We start from the raw sequence: 13,013 nt of genomic DNA on the forward strand, positions 1-13,013 counted from the left end.
AAGATATTAACAGGAACAGACAGGCTAGATAAAGATAAACTATTTCCACTGGTTGGAGATTCTAAAACTAGGGGGCATAGTCTAAAAATTAGGAGCAGACCATTCAGGAGAGATGTTAGGAAGCACGTCTTCACGCAAAGGGTGGTAGAGGTTTGGAACTCTCTCCCACAAACAGCAGTTGAAGCTCGAACAGTTGTTAATTTTAAACCTGCGATAGACAGATTTTTGTTAAGAAAAGATATTAAGAGATATGGGCCAAAGTTATGTATATGGAGTTAGGCCGTGGATCAGCCATGATCTCAATGAATGGCAGGACAGGCTCGAGGGGCTGAATGGCCTACTCCTGCTCCTATCTTCCTATTAATTTCATTGGAGAAAATTTTCATGTAGTTCCTACCTAAAACGGTTAATTCCAAGCTTCCTTGAAGGTTGATGAACAGTTTGAAAGCAAACACGGAATCATAACAGTTACATGTAGGATTGAGGATAAGGGTTTTTAAATTACACTCGTTGATATCCTGTGGTACTGCTCATGGAAAATAATATTTATGCCTCTCCATATAACTGCGTCTCTGTCAACCACTCATGAATTTTTCTGCATCTCTCTCTCTCTGTTGTCCCTAGGTTTTTACTGTCATTTCTGTATGTATGCCAATACATCTCTCACTTTCAGCATTCTTCTCTCATTGTACTTTTTACTTTGTAATTTTCTCTGCTTTTTTCTTTTAATCTTTTTCTCCTGTCTTTCACTCTCTATTTTCTTGTAAAACCAATTCTTATAATTTTCTATTTAAATAAATAGAAAAAGAGATACGGGTCCTACATACATACGAATTAGGAGCAGACGTAGGCCATATTCGGCCCCTCAAGCCTGTTTCACCATTTGATAAGATCATAGCTCTATGATTGTAACCTCAACTCTACTTTCCTATCTATCTGCTATAACCTTTGACTCCCTTGTCAATCAAGGATCTATCTAACTCAGCCTTAATAATACTCAATGACCCTGCCTCCATTGCTCTCTGGGGAAGAGAGTTCCACAGACTAACAACCCTCAGAAAAAAATTCTCCTTATCTCTGTATTAAATGGGAGATGCCCAATTGTTAAACTGTGTCCCCTAGTTCTAGTCTCTCCCATAGGGGAAACATCCTTTCAGCATCCACCCTGTCAAGTCTCCTCAGGATCTTACATGTTTCAACAAGATCATGTCTCATTTTACTAAACGCCAATGGATATGGGCCCAACCTGTCCAACCTTTCCTAAGATAACCCCCTCATCACAGGAATCAGTCAAGTAAACCTTCCCTGAACTGCTTCTAATGCAATTATATCCTATTTGATCTAGCATGAGAGGTTCAGGGGCCAGAAACTCAGCCAGTATATTTTAAAAGACAAGAGGAGATAGAAGGATCCTTAGACAAGTTCAGAGGGAAAGGGAGAATCTGATCAGACAAAATAAAAAGACTGAGCTAAGAAAGACTTGATTTACAGGAAAGAATCTTTTCAGTTAGCCAAGAATACCAAAAGTAATCTAGAAAGAACAGCAAAAATAATAATTACACCTCTGCTGATAGTAATTTGGTTCCTTCGGACAAAGATTCAGCAGCTTGCACAAACCCAATTCCAGACCATACCAAATATAAAATACCAAATACCCTGCTCTCAGTGACCCACAAGTTTTGGGCAGCACAGTGGTTAGCACCGCAGCCTCAGAGCTCCAGGGACCCGGGTTCGATTCTAGGTACTGCCTGTGTGGAGTTTGCAAGTTCTCCCTGTGACCACATGGGTTTCCGCCGGGTGCTCCGGTTTCCTCCCACAGCCAAAGACTTGCAGGTGATAGGTAAATTGGCCATTGTAAATTGCCCCTAGTGTAAGTAGGTGGTAGGAAATATGGGATTACTGTAGGGTTAGTATAAATGGGTGATTGTTGGTCGGCACAGACTCAGTGGGCCGAAGGGCCTGTTTCAGTGCTGTATCTCTAAAATAAATAAAATAAATTTAAAAAATAAAAAATAAAAACCGGAAATCCTGGAAATACTCAACAGGTCAGGCAGCAGTCGTGGAGAGAGAAACAGAGTTAACGTTGCAGGCTGATGTTTCAGAACCAACTTCATTGACTTGAAAAATTAACTCTGTTTCTCTCTCCACAGATGCTGCCTGACTGGAGTATTTCCGGCATTTTCTGTTTTTATTTCAGATTTCCAGCATCTGCAGTATTTTGCCCAGATAGTACCATTCAGTTTAAGCAAAAATACAGGATTATGGACAAAGGAAAGGCATCGAGCTAGGGAAGGGGAGGGGGCGGGGGAGGAAGAACAAAGCAGTTGGAGGTGAAGGAATAGTTGATAAAAGGATCTTATGGAAGCTTCTGAAGGCAGGGAAGGAAATAACAAGGAAAACAAGGTTACGGTGGAAGTTCCTCAGGAGACAAGCTCAGAGACTGAAGAAACTGCATCTGATAAACGGATTGGTGTGTTCTAACTCCTAGTGTCATCTAGAATGGTAGGATCAAAATATATCAAAGAAATCACATGTACAATTTTACTGCTGGACCAACAACTCAAACCTATAGGAACAAAATTGTGGACAGTAGCAGTCAAAACTGGCATGAACTTACCCGGTCAATGGCTTTACCTACTCGTGAAACACTGCAGTGAATGTCCTTGTGATCGGAAGCCAGTTTTTGAACTGTGTCCTTTATTCTTTTGCAACATTGAGACAGAACAAGCGACAAGGTCCCTGACAACTCAACATCTTGTCCTAATGCCATATAAAAAGAAAAAAACATGAATTTTAATCTTTACAACATGGTCAGTTCAGCCATTATTCCTACATTTGCAACTTAGTACTGCTCATAAAACACGCAGCATGATAGTTTGTCCTCCGACAACTTCTGCCAACTCAGTTATTCATGGTGCAACTTACAGTAAGTTAGAAGCTTAATCATATCCAAACTAACAGTCTCCTATATGCACCCTCTTCAGTTAAATTTTATAAAATTCATTCTCAGGATGTGGGTGTCAGCACTGTAGAATGGCCAGTCTCTGCCTTGTTCTTACAGGAGGCTGGTCCAGTTAAGCTACTGTTTCAATGGTGACCTCCCCAGGATACATGATGGCAGAGGATTCGACGATGGTAACGCCACTGAATGTCAAAATGAGATAGTTAGACTCTCTCTTGTTGGAGATCGTTATTTACTGGACCTGTGTGGTGTGAATTTTGCTTGCCACTTATCAGCCCAAGCCCTGGATGCTTCCAGGTCTTGTTTTGATCACAGCAAGAGAAATATATGGAAATTAAAGAACATTCTTTTTATTATGCTTTTTAAAAAAAATTTGCTTTACTTTTGATTTTGGTGTCTAAATAATGCAGAAAAAGAAATCAAAATTCACCCTGATGGGAGTTGTTATAGACTCAGTTGCTCTTCAATTTCTTTCCTTGGTAAATAGAAAATGTAAAGAAAAACTTTTGCAATTCATAGACAGAGATTCTCTTCCCCACGCCACGTGAGTTTTCATCCTTCAAGTCTCAGCTGTAAGGCAGAAGCATCTTCCCTCTGCTTGACTGTCCTATCATAATCCAGGACTCTCAATGGACATGTAAATGCAACAGTATATCCAACAAATGTGGTACAGTCCTCACTTAAAACTGTAATATTTATATCAGCCAAAAAACGAAAACTATTAACCATTTGCATTGAAGTCAATTTCAAAGTTGCTGGTGATACTGTCTCAAGTGCTCCATTTCTTTTGGGCAGAAATTATATTAACTCATTAGCTTGCAACTCATTAAGGTGTGCTGAACGCAAGAACAAACATAGTAACTAACACCTCAATAATGTGCACTGAATGCAATTTAACAAAATAGCCTATAAATGAGAGAACTCTTATCCAGTGAACGAGTGTCTACAGGCCATCAGCTGTAATAAGTCACCCAGGTTTTGAAAGTTATCCAGACCTCTGCCAACATTTCCCTCAGCTACATGTTTACTTCGGAACAGTGCAGCACAGTGGCGCAGTGGTGAGCACCGCAGCCTCACAGCTCCAGCGACCCGGGTTCAATTCTGGGTACTGTCTGTGTGGAGTTTGCAAGTTCTCCCTGTGTCTGCGTGGGTTTCCTCCGGGTGCTCCGGTTTCCTCCCACATGCCAAAGACTTGCAGGTTGATAGGTAAATTGGCCATTATAAATTGCCCCTAGTATAGGTAGGTGTTAGGGAAATATAGGGACAGGTGGGGATGTGGTAGGAATATGGGATTAGTGTAGGATTAGTATAAATGGGTGGTTGATGGTCGGCACAGACTCGGTGGGCCGAAGGGCCTGTTTCAGTGCTGTATCTCTTAAAAAAAAACTGAAATTAAGCAGCTTCTAAATTGAAAACATATGTTTTAACAGCATGAAAGCATTTTAACCCCTAATTAAAACCAATTAATTCACTGATGTTTCAGCTATAGCGCATGCGCAAGTTGAATTGTTTTCCTCATAGCAGTTGTTTTGCCATTTTCCTGCATTCAAATGATTAGGTTTTTGCCATGTAAATTAAACCTTCCTTTTGAATTGCATTGTTTTGGATAAGAGGTTTTCAGTGTATTGGATTTTGGATGAAATGATACAAGAGATCAAGCATTGCAGGTCTGTACTACCAAATATGCTTTGAAGATTATTTTAAACAGTAGAGTTTATCAGAAAAGCTGGTGAAGATCGTGAAAATAGCACAATTCCACCATGCACTGCCAACCACCTCCAAGATCTTGGCTGTCAGGTGAGACTGCCCATCACATATAGTGGGCAAATTGCATTTGCAAGAACACATACACAGGTGAGGATAGCAATTTATATTTACCATTATACAATCTTATTACTTATATTACAGTAAAGGTTACTGCTGAGGGGATTTTTTGTGCTCTACTTGAACTGTGAAAAACACCTCAGCAGTCCAACTGTAAATTTTGTTCTTTAAAACTTTTCTATCTGGAAGAGAACACCATGGGAGACCAATATTATGGGATGAATTAATATATTGGCCTTAGTACAATATTTCCTGTAACATATTGGTGCCAATATATTAAACATACCTAGGGATGACATTGGTTAACATAATGGAATAGTGTGGCAGCACATGATGGTATAGCTGCAACTGCAATTCTATAAATTACACAACATGCCTCAATTTTTAAATAAGCCATCTGGCTTAACCTGGGGCGACAGTCCACTATAAAAACAAACAGCTTTGGCAAACAAGAATAAAAATCTCCTATAGAGAGCAGAGTTAAAATTAGCAGCAAGTTACATGGCAGTAATTCAATCAACAAGTTCTCGGGTCTTTATCGACTACAGATAGTCATTCTTCTTTGTTTTATTTTTCAAGTTAACAACAGGCAAGTTTAGTGTAGTAGATAGAAGAATATCATGAAAGCATAAAAAGTGAAGACAACATTGGAATTGAAAGGACATGGAAAAAACCTCTCCAATCTACCCATTATAATACCATAACTCTGCATTAGTCGTTTTAATTCAATCAAATATTTATTTTTATAGCCATGAATTGATAGGGATAAGAAAGGGTCATTAGACAACAACTTACATTTACATAGCACCTTTAAGCATCCCAAGGCGCTTCACAGGAGCACTGTAAAACAAAATATGACACCAAACCACAAAAAAAGATATTAGCTCAGATGACCAAAAGCTTGGTCAAAAAGGTAGGTTTTAAGGAGCATCTTAAAGCAGGAAAGCAAGGTGGAGAGGCATAGGAAGGGTATTCTAGAGCTTAGGACCTAGATAACTGAAGGCACAGCTACTAATGGCGAAGCGATTAAAATCAGGGATACACAACAGGCCAGAATTGGAGGAGCGCAGATATCTTGGAGAGTCATGAGGGTGGAGGAAATTACAGAGATAGTAAGGGACGAGGTCATGGAAGGATTCGAAAACAAGGATGAGAATTTTTAAATCAAGACATGGCTGGACCGGGAGCCAATGAAGGCCAAAGGGCACAGGGGTGATAGGGGAACAGGACTTGGTATGAGTTAAGACACGGGCAGGAGAGTTTTGGATGACCTCAAGTTTACAGAGAGTAGAATATGGGAGACCAGCCAGGACTGCATTGGAATAGTCAAGTCTAGAGGTAATGAAGGCATGAATGAGGGTTTCAGCAGTAGATGAGCTGTGACAGGGCAAAGTAGGGCGATGTTAGAGGTTAAAACAGAAGGTCTTAGTGATGGCACGAATGAGGTTGGAAATTCTCGGGGTCAAATGTGACACCAAGGTTGCGAACAGACTGGCTTAATCTCAGACTGTTGCCAGGGAGAGGGATGGAGTTAGTAGCTAGGGAATGGAGTTTGGAGCAGGACTGAAAACAATGGCTTCAGGTCTTCCCAATGTTTAATTGGAGGAAATTTCTGCTCACCCAATACCATTTGTCAGATAAGTAGTCTGATAATTTAGCAATAGTGGAGAAATCGAGAGAAGGCTGAATGTCGTCAGCATACATATGAAAATTAACGCTGTGCTTTCAGATGATGTCGCTGAGGGGCAGCATGTAGATGGGAAATAGGAGGGGGCTACCAGAGGTAATGGTGTGGGAGTGGGACGAGAAGCCATTGCAAGCAGGTCTCTAGCTATGATTGGATAGATAAGAATGGAACCACGTGACAGCAGTCCCTGCAGGAGTTCCTCAGGGTAGTATTCTAGGGCCAACCATCTTCTGCTGCTTCATCTGTGACCTTCCTTCAATCATAACGCCAGAAGTGGGGATGTTTGCTGATGACTGCACAATGTTCAGCTCCATTCGCAACTCCTCAGATACTGAAGTAGTCCACGTAGGAATGTAAGTGGCAAGTAACATCTGCGCCACACAAGTGCCAGGCAATGATCATCTCCAACAAAAGAGAATTTAACCATCTTCCCTTGACATTCAATGGCATTACGATCGTTGAATCCCCCACTATCAACATTCCAGGGGTTACCACTGACCAGAAACTGAACTGGAGTAGCTATATAAATACCGTGGCTACAAGAGCAGGTCAGAGGCTAGGAATCCTGCAGCAAGTAACTTACCTCCCGTCTCCCCAAAGCTTGTCCGCCATCTATAAGGCACAAGTCAGGAGTGTGATGGAATACTCTCCACTTGCCTGGATGGGTGCAGCTCCAATAACACTCAGGAAGCTCGACACCATCCAGGACAAAGCAGCCCGCCTGATTGGCACACCATTCACAAACATTCACTCCCTCCACCACGGACGCACAATGGTAGCAATGTGTACCATCTAAAAGATGCACTGCAGCAATGCACCAAGGCTCGTTTGACAGCACCTTCCAAACCCGCGACCTCTACCAACTAGAAGGACAAGGGCAGCAGATGCATGGGAACACCACCACCTGCAAGTCCCCCTCCAAGTCACACACCATCCTGACTTGGAACCATACCGCCATTCCTTCACTGTCCCTGGGTCAAAATCCTGGAACTACCTCCCGAACAGCATTGTGGATGTACCTACCCGACATGGACTGTAGCGGTTCAAGAAGGCAGCTCACCACCACCTTCTCAAGGGAATTAGGATGGGCAATAAATGCTGGCCTAGCCAGCGATGCCCACATCCCATGAACGAATAAAAAACATATAATTATCTTGGATAGGTAAACCCAATGACCATTTAGTGCATAGCAAGATCCCAAAATAGCAATGAGATGAGGGAGGAATGTTCGCTAGAGTTTAGTTTAGAGATACAGCACTGAAACAGGCCCTTCGGCCCACCGGGTCTGTGCCGACCATCAACCACCCATTTATACTAATCCTACACTAATCCCATATTCCTACCACATCCCCACCTGTCCCTATATTTCCCTACCACCTACCTACACTAGGGGCAATTTATAATGGCCAATTTACCTATCAACCTGCAAGTCTTTGGCATGTGGGAGGAAACCGGAGCACCCGGAGGAAACCCACGCAGACACAGGGAGAATTTGCAAACTCCACACAGACAGTACCCAGAATTGAACCCGGGTCGCTGGAGCCGTGAGGCTGCGGTGCTAACCACTGCGCCAGGGTTCAAAACGGCCATGTCCATCTGAAACAGAACAGACTCTGTTTAACAATTCATTTGCAGCACAGCACTTTTGACAATACAGAACTCCCTCAGTACTGCATTGAAATGTAATCTTAGATCATCCACACAAGTCCCAGACTGGACTACAATCTTCTGACTCAAATGTAACAGTTCTACCAACTAAACATAATCTCAAATGTTGCACTTTCCAGAAACATATCCAATTATCAGCAACTTATGTTCTTCCTATAACTCTTACACATTGAGTTAGAAAGAAGGAAAGTCAGGTGGTACTTTGCAACTTTCCTGGTATCCGAATCTAATTCTGTAGATTTCCACACATAGAAAGGGAAAAACATAATGGGTTAGAGAGGATTTGGAGAACATTGGGGACTTGACTCACTTGTAGATCCCTTCATTGCAAAGAATTGCCTCTCACACAAATGGCTACATAAATACATCACTTAGAATGGATTATCCTCATTACAACTTAATAGTCTTAATACTTATGACAATAGTACATCAAGGCTGAACGAAACATCACAATTTATTTCCTTTACTGAAATTATGTTTTTTAAACAGCATTTTATATAGTTTCTCCAACAGGAAGGCATGCATGATACACCAGTCTAGAATAGCAGACAAGTCAGCATTCTCCCACTAGCCTATAGCAACTGATTTTCTCCGCAGGTGGAGATTGTAACTCATAACAGTATGTGGAAACTTGCAGATATAAATTGCAGTAGGCCATTCTTCTTCATTTTTAGAGGTTAATTCTAGGATCATCTGTACATTTTTTACATTGGGGTATCACATTGTCGGCAACTAAAGTTGACCTGAGAATTGGTAACAGAGTGCTATCTTAGATGCCAAATACTCAATTTATCCTCAGGAGCAGAATGCCTTTGTTCAGTCTTCCACCAAGTGGAGCCACCAATTACTGTTCACTTAATGTTAGCAATGATGCTCCTGAACCACAGCAGGTTCCCTCATCCAATACTAGTTGCATTTGGTTTGTCATTGGGCTAGAGAATCAATATGAGCCCTAGAAAACAGACGAAAAGGAAAACCACGAAGAACTCCATACTCTTAGACCAGTTATTGCTTAAATCAGTGAGTGGCAATGATAGCCTCTGACACAAAATGTTGCATTGCAGCAATAGCGGGGGTGGGGGAGTCCAAATCATGTAACTTTACCACAAGAACAGTTTATTAATAAACTAGATTTAAGTAAATGGGAAAGCAGCAGGGATATTTTCTTAATACCATTCTTACCCACACATTAGAAATAACAGGTTTTGAAAACAATATTCTAAAATCTCTTAATGCTACAATACCCCATTTTGTTGAAACAAGTTTGATTAAACTGATGAGTTTTGTATTAGGCCACACATGGGGAAATCATTTTTATATAGTTTTGACAAGGTGATAAATCTGTCTTGGTTGGTCTATATTCAACAGATGTTTAACCATCTCAAGTGGAGTCGCAGAAGATTCATGCCTTATTTATCAAACTGCAATTTCAGTCTAACTACGGTATTGAGGAATTGTGTAAAAAGGTTGAATTTTTCAAGTCTGAATTTCCAACTCAGAAAACTGTCAAAGACATCAAGGAAATTTGCACGGCTATACCAAAAAAATTTGAAGATGCATTATCCCATATTTCCTGACTTCTGATTCTGCTGTTTATGTCAGCTATCCAATTCGTCTGACTATATTATGTAGTACCATATAATCAGTTTCCATACTAAATCAGCATCACTGGGCACCCTGCATCAACACCTAGCATTCTTTTAAGTTAGGTACTATGTCTCAACAATCTCAACCTCAGTATTATTTCTATACAATTGGTATCGTCTGTGGTTTGGATGAGTTGTTTACAAACAAACAACTTGAACTTTGTTCTATTATAGCATACATTTGTCAGCTCTCTTTTATCTAAACTGATGTTAACTATTACCGCAACAGCTGTAGGATTTGCTTTATGTAGAAATATCAGTCCCAACCATTTTTCACTCAAAATGCCACAACTAGCACACACACCAATGTAGAATTAATATCAGTCTCATTCTGCATAAGGCAGTACCGTCTTCATTCATTCCTTGAAGGACCTCTGATACCTGGAAAAACACTAAGTGGCCAACATTTCTCTCTGCCTCAGCACTCTCACTAGGAATTATTCACCAAACTTTTCATGCTATATCCACATGAGCCAAGAATTCTAAAAATTGAGATGTTGCTTAACCAGGAGCCACAGTTATTACGACACAAAAGGCGGCCATTCGGCCCATCGAGTCCATGCCAGCTCTCCGTAGAGCAATCCAATCAATCAGTACCATTCCCCCAATCTATTCCCGTAGCCTTGCAAAATTATTTCCCTCAACTGCCCATCAAGTTTCCTTTTGAAATCATGGTCTCCACTTCCACCACCAGCATAGGTAGTGAGTTCTAGGTCAATACCACTCGCTGCGTAAAACAAGTTCTTCCCCACATCCCACCTACATATCTTTACCTTTAATCTGCGGCCCCTAGTCCTTGTACCATCAGCTAATGGGAACAGCTGTTTTTTGTCTACTTTTTCTAAACCTGACATAATCTACTTCTAGCGGCCATTCAATTTCCTTTTGAAATCATTGATTTTGTCTGCTTCCACCACCCTTGTGGGGTGAGGTGCGAGTTACAGGTCATTACCAACTGCGGAACCATTCCCCCTGCATGTCTCGCCCAAAACCTTCAATCTGTCTCCTAGTCCTTGTACCATTAGTTAATGAGAATAGTTTTCCTTGTCTAACTTATCGAAGCCTGTGATAATCTTGTACACTTCTATTAAATCTCCGCTCAATCTCCTTTGCTCCACGGAGAACAACTCCAGCTTCTCCTTGTAACTGATATCACTCATCCCTGGAACCATTCTGGTAAGCCTCCTCTGCACCCCTTCGAGGACCCTCACATCCTTCCTAAACTGTGGTGACCAGAACTAGATGCAATACTCTAGTTGTGGCCTAACCAGAGCTTTATAAAGGTTCAGCATAACTTCCCCACTTTTGTACTCAATACCTATTTATGAGGCCTGTGATCCCATATACTTTGCTAACCCCTCTCTCAATATGTCCTGCCACCTTCAAAGATCTATGCATATGAACTCCCAGGTTCTTGTGTGCCTATACACTCGTCAGAACTGTGTCATTTAATCTAATACTGCCTCTCGCAATCGCTTCTGCCAAAATGCATCACCTTACACTTCTCTGTATGAAATGCCATTTGCCACTTGTCTGCCCATTCTGCTAGTCTATGTCCTGTTGCAGTTGATTGGTACCCTCCTCACTGTCTGTCACACCTCCAAGTTTGGCATCAGCAGCAACTTTTGAAATTAATTCTGTATTCCAAAATCCAAGTCATTTATATATATCAAAAAAAGCATTGAGCCTAGCACTAAACCTTGGAAACACCACTGTCCATCATCCTTCAGCCTGAAAAACAACCAACCATTTTCCATGACTCGCTAGCTAATTTTTTAATCCAAGCTGATTCTGACCTCACGAGCCTCAATTCTGTTAACCATCCTTTTGTGGTACTTTGTCAAACGCTTTCTTAAAATCCATATAGACAACATCCACTGCTTTCCCTTCATCAACCTTCATTATTACTTCACCAAAAATTTCAATTAGATTAGTCGAGCATGATCTACCTCTTACAAATCTGTGCTAGCTCTCCTTAATTAACTCAAACCACTCCAAATGCTTGTTGAGTTTTTTCCCCCGGTTATTGTTTTTAAAAGCTTACCCACCACAGATGTCAAACTGACTGGCCTGTAGTTGCCAGGACTGTCCCTACACCCTTTCTTGAATAAAGGTACCACATTTGTCACTCTCCAATCCTCTGGCACTTCCCCCATATCTAAGGAAAATTGGAAGATCAAGGCACACCCTTTTGCTATTTCCATCCCCATTTCCTTGTGCAACCTGGGATGCAAGCCATCCAGACCAGGCGACTTAACCACCCTATGTACAGCCAGCCTTTCTACAACATCCTGCCTATCAATTTTCACCCCATCCATTACCTCTACCATCTCTGCTTCTACCGATATTTTGTCACCATCCTCTTCCTTAGTAAACACCGAAACAAAGTGCGCATCACGTATTCCTGCCTTGCCCTATGACTAAGTAAAAATCACCCTCTTTGTCTCTAATAGGCCCCACTCCACCTACCACTACCCAATTATTACTTACATGCCGGTAGAAGATTCTCGGGTTCCCTTTTATGTTGACTGCCATTTTATTCTCATGTTCTCTTTGCCAGTCTTATTTTGCACTTCACCTCCCCTCTGAACTTATTGTATTTAGCCTGGTTGTCACTTGAAGAATTCATCTGACATGCATCATATACTTTTGTTTGTTTCATCATATTCTCTATCTCCCTCATCATCCAAGGAGCCCTGACTTTGGTTCCCTTACCCATCGCCCTTGTTGGAATGTACCTAGCCTGTGTACCTGAAACATCTCCTCCTTAAAGATCACCCATTGTTCTGTTACAGTTCTTCCTGTCAATCTTTGATTCCATTTTACCATCCCACTGAAGTTAGCGCTCTTCCAATTTAGAAGTTCTGGTATCAATGTCGATCAGCGACCACAGTGGTGGACAGGAATTGTTGCAAATAAGGCCAAGGGCAGCAGAGCCTTGGATGACCTCAAGTTTAGAGAGGGTAGAACATGGGAGGCTGGCCAGTTGGCCAGCTTTGAAACAGTCAAATCTAGAGGTAACAAAGGCCTGAATGAGGGTTTCAGCAGCAGATAGCTAAGGCAGGGACAGAGATGGGCACTATTAGAGGTAATAATAGGAGGGGGGTCTTGGTGATAGCACGAAAGTGGTCAGCAACTGATCTCACCCGATGAGTACTGCAGGGACTGGACTGCAAAGCTGAAATGGGTGATAGTATTTATTTATTTTTACAAGTTTCTTTTATTC

The 13,013-nt window shown here is 41.5% G+C and overlaps 1 protein-coding gene across 1 annotated transcript in view; it reads right to left on the reverse strand.

The window, feature by feature from the left end:
• The window catches only part of LOC137368874 (E3 ubiquitin-protein ligase RMND5A), a 60,317-nt gene that overhangs the window by 27,686 nt on the left and 19,618 nt on the right, over positions 1-13,013 (reverse strand). The window contains exon 2 of the mRNA XM_068029102.1: positions 2,618-2,760. Within this exon, the coding sequence (XP_067885203.1) occupies positions 2,618-2,760 (143 nt within the window). The remainder of the gene's footprint in view (positions 1-2,617; positions 2,761-13,013) is intronic.

The sequence above is a fragment of the Heterodontus francisci genome, chromosome 1 (genome assembly GCF_036365525.1).
Source record: "Heterodontus francisci isolate sHetFra1 chromosome 1, sHetFra1.hap1, whole genome shotgun sequence".
Classification (NCBI taxonomy): domain Eukaryota; kingdom Metazoa; phylum Chordata; class Chondrichthyes; order Heterodontiformes; family Heterodontidae; genus Heterodontus; species Heterodontus francisci.